This window comes from Salvia splendens, chromosome 7 (assembly GCF_004379255.2).
Source record: "Salvia splendens isolate huo1 chromosome 7, SspV2, whole genome shotgun sequence".
Taxonomy (NCBI): domain Eukaryota; kingdom Viridiplantae; phylum Streptophyta; class Magnoliopsida; order Lamiales; family Lamiaceae; genus Salvia; species Salvia splendens.
The window spans coordinates 36950788-36967313 of NC_056038.1; the positions used below are offsets into that span (position 1 = coordinate 36950788).

Genomic DNA, 16526 nt, shown 5'->3' on the forward strand with positions numbered 1-16526 from the left:
CCTATTGAAAAAAAGAAAACTGCAATATGCATAAACATAAGTTACTTAGCGTACTTTCTGAATGTATCTCTAGTGGAGTACTTATTTTCTGAATATTCATTTTGTTTATAATTATTAACACGGTTGGTTATTTATCAATTAAGTTTGTACAGTAATTGTTTTTAAATTTTAGTGATTTTAATAATTAAATATGTTCCACATTCCCTATTTTTTTATTGTATTATCTTGAAATTTAATTCAGATTCTCTTAACAATTTAATTAGTAGTACTACTTCAGTACTGCAAAATAAATAAACTAAAATAGTTGCAGCAAGGTCTGCCCCTCCGTTGCCAACTGCGCTATGCCCCTACGAGCAAATAACCAAACGTTATAATTATAAAACCCTAAAATCGTGTTTCGAAGCTCGATGTCGCCAGTTGCTCTTGCTCAGCAGTTGAGAAACTTATATTCCTGACAAGCAATTTCTCGTTAATTTTCACAATTCTGGTGAAAATAAACACACTGAAATTCAGCGAAGGAGAAAGGCGATGGCTAGGAACGAATTCCGATTCTTCTTGTCGTGTGACATTAATCTGCCGGTGACTTTCAAAATTGAGAGATTGGAGGGCAAATTATCTGCTCGGAAGCCGCCCGATTCAGGTATTGGAAATAATTTATTGATGGCCTGCTTTTAATTTTGTTGTTGATGTGGAATTTGGAGTATTTGCAGCTTCTGTTTTTGTATTTGAGGTGGAAATATGCTACTTTTATAGGCTGTAGGATTGAGCTGTTTGTTTGGATTCTTTAGTGCATGCTGCAGGGTTGATTTCGTTTAGGGCATTTTGGAATCTCTGATTTTGGTTGAGGTGTTTTGATTGAGATGATGTTGTTGAATTTTTTAGCTGATGATTGCAACATAGAGGAGAAGAAACCTGAGTTATACGTTGAGAGCTTGTTGTACATCGATGGCGCACCTTTTGGGCTCCCTATGAGAACAAGGTTTTTATCTTTGGTATCAATGCTGTAGCCTCTGTATTCTGGTGTTTTTATTTTGAAGATTTCTTGGTGATTTTGTGTGGTTTATAAGGGTAGGCTGGAATCAGGAGGCCCGTCGTATTGTTGGAATGAACTTATCACTCTGAGTACTAAGTATCGTGATTTGACAGCAAATTCACAACTTGCTGTTACTGTAAGTACGAATATGGCTTTATAAAAACCAATATTGAATTTGAGTCACTAGAAAATCTTAATTGCTATCTTGTGTTAGGTGTATGATGTTTCATGTGGGAAAGATGAAGAATTGGTTGGGGGGGCGACTATTCACCTTTTCAACATGAAAAAACAGCTCAAGACTGGGAAACATAAACTTAGACTATGGGCGGGCGAAGAAGCAGATGGCTCTATCAATACAAACACACCAGGAAAGGTAATGATGTACTTATATAGTTATATGGTATTCTGCCATCTGGACAAGTCGATGTATGGTTTGGTTGATTTGCAATTACTGACTGTGATAGGTTCCTAAAGAGGAGAGAGGGGAGCTAGAACGCCTTGAAAAACTAGTGAATAAGTATGAGAGAGGGCAAATTCAAAGAGTTGATTGGCTTGACCGGCTTGCATTCAAAGCCATGGAGAGGATTAAGGAACGCGAGAGCTTGAAAAATGGGAGTTCTCATTTGTATGTCATCATTGATTTCTGCAGCTTTGAGCACCGCGTAGTTTTCCAGGTACCTTAGATTTTACCTATCTGTTGTCTTTCTTCATCCTCGAGTGCTCTATGAGATACTGTTGCTTCTAACAATTCTCAAGGACTTGGTTTCCCTTTTGTTCACCGAGTAGTATGAATTTGTTTAACCATAGAATTCAAACTTAATAGCACTTTGGTGTGTAGGAATCTGGTGCAAATTTCATAATACCATCCCCAATAGCTTCGACAAATGAACTAGTTACAGTTTGGGATCCTGAAGTTGGAAAAGTTAACCCCTCCGAGCACAAGCAGCTAAAGCTGGCTAGAAGTTTAAATCGTGGCATCATTGACAGAGATCTTAAACCTAGCATTACAGAAAGGAAGTAAGTTACGTTTACCTATTTCTCTAAATGTTCTACTGCTTTTATTTTTTATCTTTACTGTCATGCCACTTTCTTTGCTGACTACGTCAGTTATCAGTGAACAATCGTTCCAAATATCCAAGAACGAACCAGAGTATGAACCACCGCATTTATCAACACACTTGTTAACATCTACCGCCATATGCATCCAGTTTTTTCTCTCTCTAACTGAATATTCCTTATTTTCATGCTATGTAACTTAAAGAAATGTATAAAGTGACACTTTATGCATACTGTTGTTATTCCATATTGCTGTTGAAATATTTCACCTTGTTGCTACTCAGCTAGCCTCTTATATTCTACAGGTCCATACAAAGAATATTAAGATATCCACCAACTAGAACCTTGACTGGAGAGGAGAAGCAACTACTCTGGAAATTTCGATTTTCGCTGATGGCTGAGAAAAGGGCCCTGACAAAATTCTTACGCTGTGTCGAATGGAGTGATGTTCAGGTGAAGTTTTCATCAACTGCAATGATTTAATCTGATACTACATCCCTTGTACAAATATTTGAGTTTTCATCAAAATACAAGTATTGGACAGGAAGCAAAGCAAGCATTAGAACTGATGGGCAAGTGGGAGACAATTGATGTATGTGATGCACTAGAGCTTCTATCTCCAGTTTTTGAGAGTGAAGAGGTTATCTTCTCATAATTTGCCCCACTCCATTTTCTGTTTTTTTAAACAGTCTAATTTGTCTTTTAAATCAACTTGTTTATTTTATAAACATGATTTTCTCCAACAGGTCCGTGCATATGCTGTGAGTGTTCTTGAAAGAGCTGATGATGAAGAGCTCCAGTGCTACCTACTCCAGTTGGTTCAAGCACTTCGTTTCGAACGTTCAGACAAATCTCGCCTTAGTTATTTCCTCGTGGAACGGTGTAAGTTTGATGCAAGGGAATGTTCAATGATTTTCTTGTTTGATCACTCTTTGTCTAAATCCTTCACTCATTATCCAGCATTGTGCAATACTGACTTGGCTAGCTTTCTTCGATGGTATGTGGCTGTGGAACTCCACGACCATCCATATGCTAGACGTTTCTATAGCACCTATGAGCTGTTAGAAGAAAGTATGTTGAAGGTGTGGTATTTTCTTTCCTCGTATTTTCTGTCCTCCTTTTATCTCTCGCTGTTGTTATGCTACATCATTTCAGTATGTTATCTATTTGTACCGATTTATTCATATCTGTATCTCTATCAGTTAGGACCAAGTGCCAATAGCGATGAAGATGGTTTCAAGCTTTGGCAGAGTTTAGTGCGCCAGACAGAACTGACTGCGCAATTGTGTTCTATAACGAGAGATGTTAGAAATGTGAGAGGTGGTACTCAAAAGAAAATAGAAAAGCTTAGGCAGCTCCTATCTGGGCTTCTTAGCGAGCTTACCTACTTCGACGAGGTAATTGAGAAATTGTTACTTATAGTGCATCGTTGTGGTTCTAGCACACCCTTTATGGGGTCGTCATCCGTCCATGATCTTTGGTGTGCATCAAACTGGTTCAAGTCTTCCAGATACTATCATAAGATTTATGGAAATTTATCTTTTCAGCCAATACGGTCGCCTCTTGCACCAAGGGTCCTTATAACAGGGATTATACCATCAGAATCATCAATCTTCAAAAGCGCGCTGCATCCTCTGCGGCTGACATTTCGAACAGCAAGTGGAGGAAGCTGCAAGATCATATTTAAGAAGGGTGATGACCTTAGGCAAGACCAATTGGTAAACGCCCGGTATCTTATATTCATTTGAAAATGATATATTTTATATTTTCTAACTCGACAATTTTGACACAGGTTATTCAAATGGTATCACTAATGGATCGACTGCTCAAGCTGGAGAACCTCGACTTGCATTTGACTCCTTACAGAGTGCTAGCAACTGGTCATGACGAAGGCATGCTGGAATTCATTCCTTCAAAATCTTTAGCACAGGTTTCTTATCTTATGAATTATTGAGTATGTTTGAATATTCTTTCTTTATAATGATGTTAAATTGTTATGTCACGCTTTCAGATTCTGTCAGAGCACCGTAGTATTACAAGCTACCTGCAGAAATTTTACCCAGACGAAGACGGGCCTTTCGGAATAACTGCAACATGTCTTGAGACGTTCATAAAAAGTTGTGCTGGCTACTCAGTTATCACATATATTCTGGGCATTGGTGACAGGTCATTCCATTAAATTTATGTTTTCTTGATATTCAATTTTCTCTGAATTAATTGGTCATAAACTTAACCTATTTATATGATTTTCTGATGGTTGTCATCCAAGCAAACTTGATTTCGATAATCTCTTGTTTATATAGAAAATTCTCTTGGTTCTCAGGCACCTCGACAACCTGCTGTTGCAAGATGACGGCCGCCTTTTCCACGTAGATTTTGGTTTCATACTTGGCCGAGATCCAAAACCTTTCCCACCACCTATGAAACTGTGCAAGGAAATGGTGGAAGCTATGGGCGGAGCAGAGAGGTACGCTGCCCCCCCACCATCCGAGATAACCGTTGATCGATCATCAAAAGCATTTCTTAACTTCCAATTCTCCCCCTTCTCTCCTCTTGCAGTCAATACTACACCAGATTTAAATCATACTGCTGCGAGGCATACAACATTCTCCGAAAATCAAGCAACCTGATACTAAATTTGTTTCACCTGATGGCCGGTTCCAACATTCCAGACATTGCTTCTGACCCCGAGAAGGGCATTCTCAAGGTGACCAGATTCATTCATTTCGTGGTGAGACTGTTCAACTATTATTGGTTTTCATTTCCAATTCTCTTGTTCGTGCAGCTTCAAGAAAAGTTCCGCTTGGACTTAGACGACGAGGAGTCGATCCACTTCTTCCAGGATCTCATCAACGAGAGCGTCAGCGCACTGTTTCCACAAATGGTTGAGACCATCCACCGCTGGGCTCAATATTGGCGCTGATGCAACGGTGGGTGACGCGTTAGGTCAGGCAAGGGCGAAGATCCGGGCCTGACCAGATCTTTTCGTCCAGTATAAGGTCTCGGTCCGGGATGATATTGAGTTTCTTTAGAAATTTCTCTCTCCATATTGTTGGATTTTGTCTTACCCTTTCGTTTTCTTTTTGGTACAGAAAACCAGACATTTGGATGTGCATATGCAGGGAAGAGAGGGAGAGGGAGAGGGAGAGGGAGTTGTATGTATAATTTTTATATTTTTAAGTTCAGTTGTCAACACTAGAGAGAGTGTTTATTTGTACATAAAATAAAATCTCTACATATATTGGTAAGCAAGCTTCATTTTGATATGCTTAAGAAATATGATTTGAAGAAGTTACACTGATATGCTCTCGATATTACTGGTACTATAATTACATTATAATTATAATAATAACAATTATATTATTATTATTATAATAATATTTATAATTGTTATTATAATTATTCTTTTATTAAATATTTATAGTATAATTATTTAAATTTTGTATCATATAATAAATAATGGAGTACTATTATTAATAATAAAATATTAGTACTACTATTTTATAAATTAATAATTAATCAACAAAGCCTTAATAAAATTTTAAAATTATAAATTTTATTCAATTATAATATCAATAAATAACTATAGTTATAATAAAATAAACAAATAAATTAAGAAAATCTTAATTAAATTATTTGAAATTATTATTATAATAATAAACAAAATAATATATTATACTAATTATATTTTAATTAATAATTTATTAAGAGAATCTTAATATAATACTATTAAATTATTATTATTAAATCAAATATGAAATTTAAAATCTTGATATATTTTTAAACACACTAAACTAAAGTTGTTAGAAATCATATTTCAATGATTCGTTTTCCTAGGAATAATTTTTCTTGTCAATTTTATTTTCCCACCAATTGACCAATAAGTTTAGTAACTAGAATTCTGAAATAAAATAGTGCTAATACTATATTTTAATAACCAAATTGATACAAGTAATATAATACTATAATTAGATACTACACCTTTTATGAAATTACAACAAATGTTGCAAGTCGCATGCACGATCAATTGAACAAATCATCTAATGAATGGCAATAACAACAAATATATTTTTTGTGGCTAACAATCAGGAGTTACCGAAACCTCAAGATATAAAATTGGAAAGATTCAGGAAAAAAAAAAGTGTGAATAAGAAAGGAAATAGAGAGGAAGAGCACACCGCGATCAATATATCAAATTCCTCTCAAAGAAAAGATAAGATTGATCAACCTTTGCAACTCATTTGATCTGTTATTACAATCCACAGGTTATATGTTTTCTCTATGTTTCGATTGTTAATGTGTTTGGATCTCATCTCATCTCATCTCATCTCATCTCATCGCTCAATTCGTAACAAGTTTCTTGTGTTGTATAGGTTTCTGAATGGCAGATGAATCTAAAAAAATGCGAAAGCAAGAGAAACCTACAATCGCTATCCCGAATCCGAGCATAACCGCCATGTGCCGAGCATCGTCCGTACCGACATCCCCGGTCGGACTAGCCAATGCCAAAAGCCTCAAAAGCAGCTGCCTTTGCTCACCAACCACGCATGCCGGCTCCTTTCGTTGCCGCTATCACAGGAACACGATCCTCACGCGCAACAGCATGTCCGTTGGCACCAAGCTCTCGGAGCTCGGGGCCAACATGCCTGTCCCCCCCAAGCTAGGAGCCGTTGCTGGCAATAGTGACGCCTCGTAATCATCAGAGCCCTTGAATAGGCTCTTGATTAATTAGATTGTGATGTGTATTGCTTTCTAGGCCTTATTATACAACCGTAACTTGTAGAACTTATGCAGATCCTCTCTTCATGTTTGTGTTTGTGTTCGTGTTTGTGCTCGTGTCAACGGGTAACAAGCATCGCCTCTGTTATAATCGAAAGATGATGATTTTACGAGTACAAAACAACCTGTTTTAATGCCTCGAAAGCTTCCCACAATATATACAAACACGGATGCTGACCCGTCGCTACAAAGAGGACGCGGAATACTGGCAGCTTAAGTATACGCATTGGACTACACAATTCTAATGGATATACTTCTCTTTCGTTTTTACACGCTATTCTGTACACACGTCGTAGATTGTACCTCACATGGGGCAGGAGGCATCCTCCTCAGCTTCCTGTGGCATCATGTAGTTCCGACAGAGAGGGCATGTCGTGTTCCAGTAGTTGAGCCACTTCTCGAGGCACGCCTTGTGGAAGACGTGGCCGCAGGAGAGCTGGTTGATCTCGGCCTTGGGCACGAATTCTGTCAGGCAGATGGAGCACTCTTGCTTGGGGCATTGGTGGAAGAAGACCGATTCGTACTGCATAGAGGGCGAGTGGCTCCTGAACTCCTCCACGTACAACTCTGAGGGGCGTCTGCAGCACTCGCCCGAATTTGAGGGCTCCACCGTGAAGTCCTCCCACGAAGATATGTTAATGCCGATGACTTTTAGGATGGAGCGGAACATCTCCTTGAAGATGGAGATGGAGATGGCTGTGTTAGCCAGGATTACGCACAGCACTCCCGCGTCTGCTGGAGTAGGGTACGATGATATCGCCATTTTCAAGCCTGAATCCACACAAAGTCCAAGTTTACTACATTAGCCTTAAAGCAAACACACCGAAAGACTACAAGCTACGATCATATGCATGAAAGTCAGTGACAACAATCAAAAGTAAACAACTTGATTCCAGACAATATGATAAATTAACACGGACCCGACAACCCCAAATTCAACCCCGTCATTCTATCTAGCTAGGTCGATTAATAAGAATAAGAACACATCTGACTGTCTTTCAAACAGTGAGAGATTGTCAGTTCTCGAGAAGAAATTGCAGCAACGAGCAAGCTAGATCATGGGTAGATAGCTAGAGACATATAATGATTCGGAAAATTTCAAAAATCTTTTCTTTCCTACTTCTTTACAAGAGAATGGTTCTTCTTGAAACAAACAAAAGCAACCAAATCAAGAATATGTGCAAATAAAGGGGATCATCTTTTTGGAGGTGTCAATTATATAGTACTAATATGCAAATCCATTTGCATATATACATATATATATATACAATTCACCAATAGGAAAACAGACAAGTGTCTTTGGTACTACGCAAAAAAAAAAGGTGAGGATAACACATCCTACATTATTAGACCCACACCTTAGCCTGAGTGTCGATGTCATGTAAAAACCCCATCAACATCGTCTAGGTCGAGATACTACCCCGTCCCACCCACGCCCCCCATCCGCGCCTCACCCACGCCCCTGAGGGTAGTGGGTGCAATAATAAGAGATATACTAAAAGAAAACCCCACTTCTACATTATTACAAGCAGACAATTTTAGGTAAACAAGACATCTAGAATCCAAAAGCTCTTTCTTTTGTCTTCTTCACCCCCCTTTCCCCACCTCCAACTCTCCCTCCCTCCCTCCCTGTTCATCTCTCTCTCTCTCTCTCTGTGTGTGCGCGTGAAATTAAAGCCACAAGACACAATCACAGAAAAATATTATAGACTTCATTGATAAGAGCCAAGAAACGGTAAAAGTAACGGCTTTTGCCCATGAATTTCAGGAGAGAAAATGAAAGACTCAGCTTAGTTGGAAAGGAAGATCAAGAATGAGTTTTTATCCTCAAACAGATGCAAATAGTAATTAAGCCGCCAATCTTGTAAATCAGACTATCAGAATCAACATCATAAAAACAGAACACAATCACAAATCACAAGAACATCAAACAATAATTAATTAACTAAGTATCATCAACTGAAACAGCAAGAAAAAAAAACAAATATACCTAAAAACAAGGAAAAGGACCTCTGTAAATGGTGAGATCCACACAAAGTTGGAATCTTTACACACATAAATAGGTCCTCTAACTACTGCAATAAAACCCACCAAGATTGATTTGAAAAGAAACAATACACACACAAAACCAATGAATTAAAAATGACAATAACAAAAATCAAGAAACCATAGGTATACTTACAAGTAGAGAGATTGAGCTCAATAAAAGTAGCCTTCTTTTATCCTAAAAATTGTGCAGTGGGATAAATTCAAGCAAAAAATGAGCTGGGGTTTGACAATGGAAGATAAATGTTGAGACTTGCTATCATTTTATGCAAAGATTGCTCCTAATTTATACTGCTGCTGCAAGAGCTGCTGACCCCACCACCAATTATCACTTTCCCCCATGTTACTTTGTCACTACTTTATCTGTGTTTTATTTTCTCCCACTAGGTGAATTGAGAGAGAGAGCGCTCAACTTTATTTTTATTGCATAAACATATTTAGTGCTTTCTTTTGAAGCATCATTATTTCTTTACTTAAAAATAGTCCATACGAAAACAATAAATTCTATAACAATATTGCTGTTTTTAAGACATTTTTTATATTTATATAAAAATCTACTACCCGTGCACCATTTAAAGAGTCATTTTTTACTCAGATTATTTAATTTTGTAAAGAAAAGTAAATAACAGAAATTGAGTGGAATATAAGACCTATTTTTTTAAGTATGTATGAGTATTAGTTTTATAATAAATTGTTAGTGTAAAAAGTTAGTAGAATATAGGTTTCCATATTAAAGGTGAAATAAAGTAAATAATTATATAAATTATAGATAATCAAAAATAGTAAAATGGTTGTTTAAATGATTAATAGATGGAGTATATGATTCTATCTAATGATATCGTTACTTGTTAGTTTATTTTAGTAAGTTCCCAACAACATATTTCTACATGCTTTATGACTTGTTTTCTTTTATATTTTCAATTCATTGTTTCTACATGCTTTATGACTTGTTTTCTACTATATTTTCAATTCATTGTATGTATATATTTTATGCATATATAAAGATCTCATGTGATTTTGTTGATCTAATTATAGCCAAATTTATTTATTTTTTTGTCAAGAATTCACATGTAGTGTACCAAATGCACATGTGCATTTTTAATAATCAACAATTATCAAATTTGGCATCTCATATAATAGTGGAAATTAGTATATTTGTCCAATTTTCTAGTTTTATTTACCCATTTCATAGTTATTTAATTTATAGAAACAAAATTTATATATTGTTGTATATAGAGACTACAAATTCGCTTGCCAACGAAAATGTATGATTAGCATTTTTCTTGCGAATGATAATTGCAATTGTGTATATTATCTTTCACGAATAACTTATAGTTAAATTCAATAAACATAGCTATTACGATCTAGATTTTAAAATAAAACTAATGTCTACTCCCGTGCGATGCACGGTTCAATTAATTTTATAAAAACTAATTTTATATATCACTTTTTCATTACTTAAATTTGAAAACTAAAAAAACTAAACTTCCAAAACTTAACATATAATACAAAATATTTACAACATACATATATATATATATATATATATATATACTACACATGTATTTGTTCTAAACTTTTTATCCTTTTTTTTCTCTTCTAGAATTCTCTACTTTTTTCTTATATATTCTATTTATTCCTAAATATTTCTACTATAAATTATCTTCAATTTTTAATTACAAAAATTATACTTATTGTTTATTTGAACACATTTCGTGTAATGAACATACTAAAATAAGAAGACGATGAAGTGTAGCTTAGTTGATAAAATGTTTTTTCTTAATCCAATAGATTAGGATTTTAAGTCATCATGAGAATAAATAGAGAATCATTATTGATCATGTTTTTTTTAAAAAAATGTAGATTAAGTAGGTTTCCTAAAGCATAAAAATTTTAAGATAGTTTCTCTCTCAACTGTATGCTACCACTTCAAAGTTATAAAGATTGCATCACTTGCCGCACCTCCGCCCGACCTCGGCTACCTCACCGCCTTACCACCGTCAACTGCCTCGCTGCTCCACTGCTATACCTTGTCGCATTGCCGCTTGCCTGCCTCGTCGGATCTCTTTCTGCACTGCCTTGTTGTTCGCCTGCTTAGCCGGGCTCGCTGTAGTGTGATGCTGAAGTTATTGATTTTCTTCGATTCAAGTATTCTAATTTTTATTTTTTCTGTTCAAAATGATTTTGTTTATGGTCTAGATATAGTTCCTGTCATTGTTATATGATATTTCTATAGATTTTAAACTTATTGTGTTAATCCCAACGCTATGCACGGCTTAATTATTTTCGTTCTATTATTTTAACATTGTGAATAAACTAAATAAAATAATAAACATCATTATATAAAATAAAAAAAATATATATACTATCAGTGAGTAAAATAATTATAAGCATATAATTAATTAAATTTTAAATTAAATCAAAATGATTTTTTTAATTACAACCAAGAACCAGTACCTAGTGTACAAACAATTTTCGAAATTTCAACTCCTACTCTAAGTATTGTAGTGCCACGTCGCAGTGGGAGGGTCTCTCATGACCCCGATAGATACATTGGTTTGGGGGAATCTATGGATCACTCCTCGGATAACAATGTATTAGATCCCTGGAACTTTACAGAGGCGCAAGCGGATGTAGATCATTGCGAATGGGTGAAAGCAATGGATTCAGAACTACAATCTATGATAGACAAAGACGTCTAAGATTTGTCCGTCCTACCCGAAGGCTGTACTGCCATTGGGAGCAAGTGGATATACAAGCGTAAACGTGGACCTGATGGACGAGTTAAAGTCTTTAAGGCAAGACTAGTGGCCAAGGGGTATACCAAAGGGAAGGTGTCGATTACGACAAGACCTTCTCCCCGGTGGCCATGCTTAAATCAATCCGGATACTTTTGTCTATAGCAGCTTACATGGATTGGGATGTGTGGCAGATGGACGTTAAGACTGCGTTCTTGAACTGGAGTCTTGAGGAGGCCATCTACATGGAACAACCCGAAGGATATGCCGTGAATGGCAAGGAACACATGGTTTGGAAGCTTAAGAAGGCCATTTATGGCCTCAAGCAAGCATCTAGATCATGGAACCAGTGTTTCGATCAGACTGTTCATAAGTTTGGATTCGAAAAGTGCCCAAATGAAAGTTGCGTTTACAAGAATGTTGAAAAGAGGAATGTTGTGTTCTTAGTTTTATATGTATATGGCATTCTTCTAATTGGAAACAATAAAAAGATGTTGTAATCAGTACGAACTTGGTTGTCGAACCAGTTCGAGATGAAGGATATGGGAGACGCGGGACACATCCTCGGGATCAAGGTTATTTGGAACCGTGAGAAGTGGACATTGTGCTTATTTCAAGAACCTTACATCGACACTGTACTTAGTCGCTTTAGCATGCAAGATGCCAAGAAAGGTTTATTACCTTTTAGACATGGCATCCGTCTATCTCAAGAGATGTGCCCCAAAACGCCATCTGAGATAGAAGAGATGAGAAGCATACCATATGCTTCGGCAGTTGGAAGTCTCATGTATGTTATGCTTTGTACAAGATCTGATATTTGTTTTGCTGTTGGCATGGTGGCAAGATATCAGTCGAATCCAGGCCAAGGACATTGGACTGCCGTAAAGAACATACTCAAGTACCTTAAACGGACTAATGACTATGCTCTAGTTTACAATGCAGCCGAGCTCTGTCCTTTGGGATATACTGACTCAGATTTTCAAGCTGATCAGGACTCAAGAAAATCTACTTCTGTATATGTGTTCACCTTAGGAGGTGGAGCCATAATTTGAAAGAGTGTGAAGCAGAAATGCATCGCGGACTCTACCATGGAAGTCGAGTATGTGGCCGCTTCGGAGGTTGCAAAAGAGGTTGTATGGTTCAAGAACTTCCTTATGGACTTAGGTGTGGTTACGAATCTACTCAAGAGCATCACCATTTATTGTGACAATTCTGGAGCTGTGGCAAACTCGAAAGAACCACGGGCTCACAAAGCGAGCAAACACATAGAGAGGAAGAATCATATCATTAGAGATATAGTGCAGATATGAGGCATACAAGTGGTCAAGATTGCGTCAGAGAACAACCTGGCAGATCCCTTTACAAAGGCATTGGCGGTTAAACCGTCTGAGCTCCATGTTGAAGGGATGGGAGTTCGACTCGTTCAAGACCTCAACTCGCTTTCAGTATAAGTGGGAGATTGTTAGAGTTTGTATACTAGAAATCACATTTCGAGTGATTGAATACTGTAAAACTCTATATTTTATTTTCCAATGGATGCAACAAATTATTTTTGTCATAATGTTGTTATGTTTTACATTTAATGAATGTTTATTGCATATTTAAATGTATAAGTAACGTAACAAAGTCTAACTCTTTATTTTAGTAGAGCGGTTGTGGGCGCCGTCCACTTTAAGGTAACGTGGTCAGTTCTGAACAAAGAAAAATAAGAATTTCACAACCTAGATAGGCCTAGACTACCTATCATGAAAGGTTGCAATGTCAGTCCGCATATTTCTAAGCCTTACTGAAATAAGATGACATTGTTGTGGTATATCACTGAATTGAATCTGACAGCGAGACAAGTCTTTATGCTATCTACTGAAAGATGAGGTTTTGATAATTAATTTCTTAATCAATGTACGTTAGCATTGAGCATACGGTATTGATTATGCACTACTTTGACTTACCAAATGGTGCAGGTTTTTCGCAACCCAAGAATTCTGGTATATTGGGTAGTGGTGATTAATATCTAGCGGTGCTATGATTGCTATTATATTGAATCGTGCACGAGGTGAGTCTCGTTTGATAACGTCCACAAGAGGAGCTCGAAACAAGGTTTTATTATTCGGAACCTAGCTAGTTGGAGTTTGATTACTCTATGAATAATAAATAAGCGTTTCTTGCTAAGTCCACTTTTGGAGTTAATAATATGTTAATTAATTAAGTTCATAGCAGACATTAATTAATTAATGGACATTTCTCTCTTAAGCACGGAAAATGAACGACAAACAAATGGAAACCCGGAATACTTATAATTTCGCATTGGATGGGCAGTGCAATATTACTTCTGTAGTGACTGCTCATAATATTCCAATATAAGCTTATATTAAATTGCGGGTTCAATTTAATTAATATGAAGCTAATTGGGGGAAGCCATATCCAAATTCTTCCATAGATCTCTGTCTGTGCCCAAAATGTGACTTAATATAAATAGGAGAATAAAGGAGATAGAAAATACACTTATTTTTCATTAAAATTTTTGTCCCCCTCTCTTTCTCCGAGAGGGACGATTTTCAGCTCCATCCGTGAGCAGTTTCCGTCTTCTTTATTTAAGTTTTAGTACTCTGGTGAGATCAGCCCACACTGATATCAACGTACAGTCCGGGAACCAGTCAGATGATCCGTGGTTTAGTACTCAAGATCTTCACGTGGATAAGGCGCTAGCCAACTTCGATTCTTTGGAGAATTAACGAGGTAAATTGGCTAACTCCGTAGTAAGCATGTTTTAGGCGCTAGCCAACTTCGATTAAATTCAAGTTATGAGCATGATACATGTGAGAATTACACGAATAGATTTTGTCTAAATAATCTGCTAAATAGATCAAGATATTATGTGATCAATTTTAATTGCACACTTCTACTGCCAACCCCTTCACCTACAACACCTCCTTAACAACATACAATCTTCAATACTAAAATACTAGCAATATGAAATTGATAAAATACTCCATTTAATATACAACTAAAAAATAATAGGAGGACAATGATATCCCTATTAAAAGATAAATTAAATGATGAACTTAACATTAAAACAATAATAGAATAGTTGGTACGCTATAAAAAAACTTATTTGTAAACAATATTAACAATACAATAATAAGAGTAACCAAATAAAGAAAAAGAAATAGTAAAACACAAACCCAACCAAACACACACTATCAAAGCACCACAACTTCTCTCCCCTACTTATTTCTCCCACAATTTACCGTTGAGTCTACCTTAGCTTTATTTTCCTCCTTGATCTCCAACTTGATGATTTACGCATGTGTGCGAAAATAATGTGATATTTTATGTTCTTCGTGTTCTTTGCTTCCTTTCGCCATTTCGTTGACTTTTGGTGTATTCTTTGCATGAAAACTATGGAAGTGACGAAGTTGACGACGAATGTGCAAAGCATTAACTTCAAAATATTGTAAACAATCAGCATATGTGAATTCTTTATTTGTACAAATATTAAAAAGATCTATTATGGCTAAGACAGAAAAAATTAAAACAAACCTAACAAAAAATAAAATAAACTAACATTAAGAAAAAACGTAAATATGATATAACATCATTCAAACACAAAATGATCAAAATATGATTTAAAAATGCTATTTTCCATTTCACCTTCTCTCACACGACTCTCTCTACACAACCAACCTTCAACTCGCGTCTTCAGCTCTTCGCCTTTCACTCTCTCTCACATGATTATATCTCTACCGCATCTGTCTCTATTAACCGTTCCAGGAGAACTCTCTTCATCGACAACTGGAGTTGAATCATCTGAGGAAGCAGTAATGAAATTTATCTAATATTTGCACTGAAAAGATAATTTCACAATGAAAGAATACGTATTTTATCAACAAAAATTAACTACTCCCTCCGTCCTGCTTAAGATAACACGTTTTCCTTTTTAGTTTGTCTCAACTAAGACAACACATTTTCTTTTTTGGCAACTTTCTCTCTCCAATTAATACACTCAACCACTTTTTCTCACTCGTATTAAAATATTCATCTTTCTTTATCTCTTGACTTTAATACTTACACTCATCTTTTCTCTCTCCAATTAAACACTTTAACCAATAACTCATAAATCATGTGCCGGCTAAGAAATGTGTCATCTTAGTCGGGACGGATGGAGTATATCTCTACCGCATCTGTCTCCATTGACCGTTGCAGGAGAACTTTCTTCATCGACAACTGGAGTTGAATCATTTAAGGAAACAATAATGAAATTTATCTAATATTTACACCGAAAAGATAATTCCACTATGAAACAATACGTATCTATTGACAAACATTAAAGATCACCAGTATTATTAAAAACCTTCCAAATTCCACCATACACCATACAAATAAAAATGCATTTATCTAGCTCATCAATAACAATTGAAATAAATATTAATTTGTAGTTTGACTTGTTATTTAGTGAAATGGCAGATTTTAAAAATTTGGCCATCAATTTTTTTAATAATGTGACCTTTACAATTCTTGATGACATGTAGGTTATGAGATAAAAATGTAAATATACAAAAGTTGAGGCTACGTAATGCAAATTTATTTAACGGCTACTAAAAAACTAAAATATAAGTCAATTGAATTAAAGGAATTTGATTGTAACCATCCCTTTAATTATTTACTTAAACGTTAATTCAAATTTATTTAAAAATTACCCTAAATTGTTATTACAACATTAAATATTTATTTAAATATTAATTAAAATTTATTTTTAAAAAATAGTCACTCCTAAATCTACAATAATTCAAATTCATACCTACAATTTATAAATATTCAAATTAAGACCAAAACTCGCTTTTTATATAGTTATAGAATTCATAAATATTCAAATT

At 35.7% G+C, this 16526-nt stretch overlaps 2 protein-coding genes and 1 long non-coding RNA gene across 7 annotated transcripts; 2 read left to right on the top strand and 1 right to left on the bottom strand.

Moving 5' to 3' along the window:
- Positions 1-424: 424 nt before the first annotated feature.
- On the top strand, positions 425-5390 carry LOC121741927 (phosphatidylinositol 3-kinase, root isoform). Of its 4 annotated transcripts, none has more exons than XM_042134889.1 (18): positions 425-640; positions 883-992; positions 1068-1169; positions 1248-1406; positions 1498-1707; positions 1872-2050; positions 2395-2542; positions 2634-2729; positions 2836-2971; positions 3050-3171; positions 3292-3486; positions 3637-3807; positions 3882-4019; positions 4101-4255; positions 4413-4556; positions 4649-4796; positions 4875-5019; positions 5182-5390. In XM_042134889.1, the coding sequence occupies exons 1-17, from the start codon at positions 529-531 to the stop codon at positions 5010-5012; spliced, it is 2463 nt and encodes an 820-aa protein (XP_041990823.1). In that variant the 5' UTR covers positions 425-528; the 3' UTR covers positions 5013-5019; positions 5182-5390. The 4 variants fall into 4 exon arrangements, with proteins under 4 accessions (XP_041990823.1, XP_041990822.1, XP_041990824.1 ...); XM_042134888.1 differs by having other exon boundaries at positions 426-640; positions 4875-5088; XM_042134890.1 differs by having other exon boundaries at positions 426-640; positions 883-979; positions 1073-1169; positions 4875-5088.
- Positions 5391-6253: 863 nt separating this feature from the next.
- On the top strand, positions 6254-7005 carry LOC121742659. Its single transcript, XR_006038085.1, has 2 exons — positions 6254-6354; positions 6463-7005. It is a non-coding gene; the product is annotated as an uncharacterized LOC121742659 (long non-coding RNA).
- Positions 6974-9218, bottom strand: LOC121742658 (probable E3 ubiquitin-protein ligase XERICO). 2 transcript variants are annotated; one of them, XM_042135864.1, is made up of 2 exons: positions 9051-9218; positions 6974-7639 (listed from the first exon to the last, which is right to left on the bottom strand). In XM_042135864.1, the coding sequence occupies exon 2, from the start codon at positions 7629-7631 to the stop codon at positions 7173-7175; it is 459 nt and encodes a 152-aa protein (XP_041991798.1). In that variant the 5' UTR covers positions 7632-7639; positions 9051-9218; the 3' UTR covers positions 6974-7172. The 2 variants fall into 2 exon arrangements, with proteins under 2 accessions (XP_041991798.1, XP_041991797.1); XM_042135863.1 differs by lacking the exon at positions 9051-9218 and adding an exon at positions 8859-9034.
- Positions 9219-16526: the final 7308 nt, after the last annotated feature.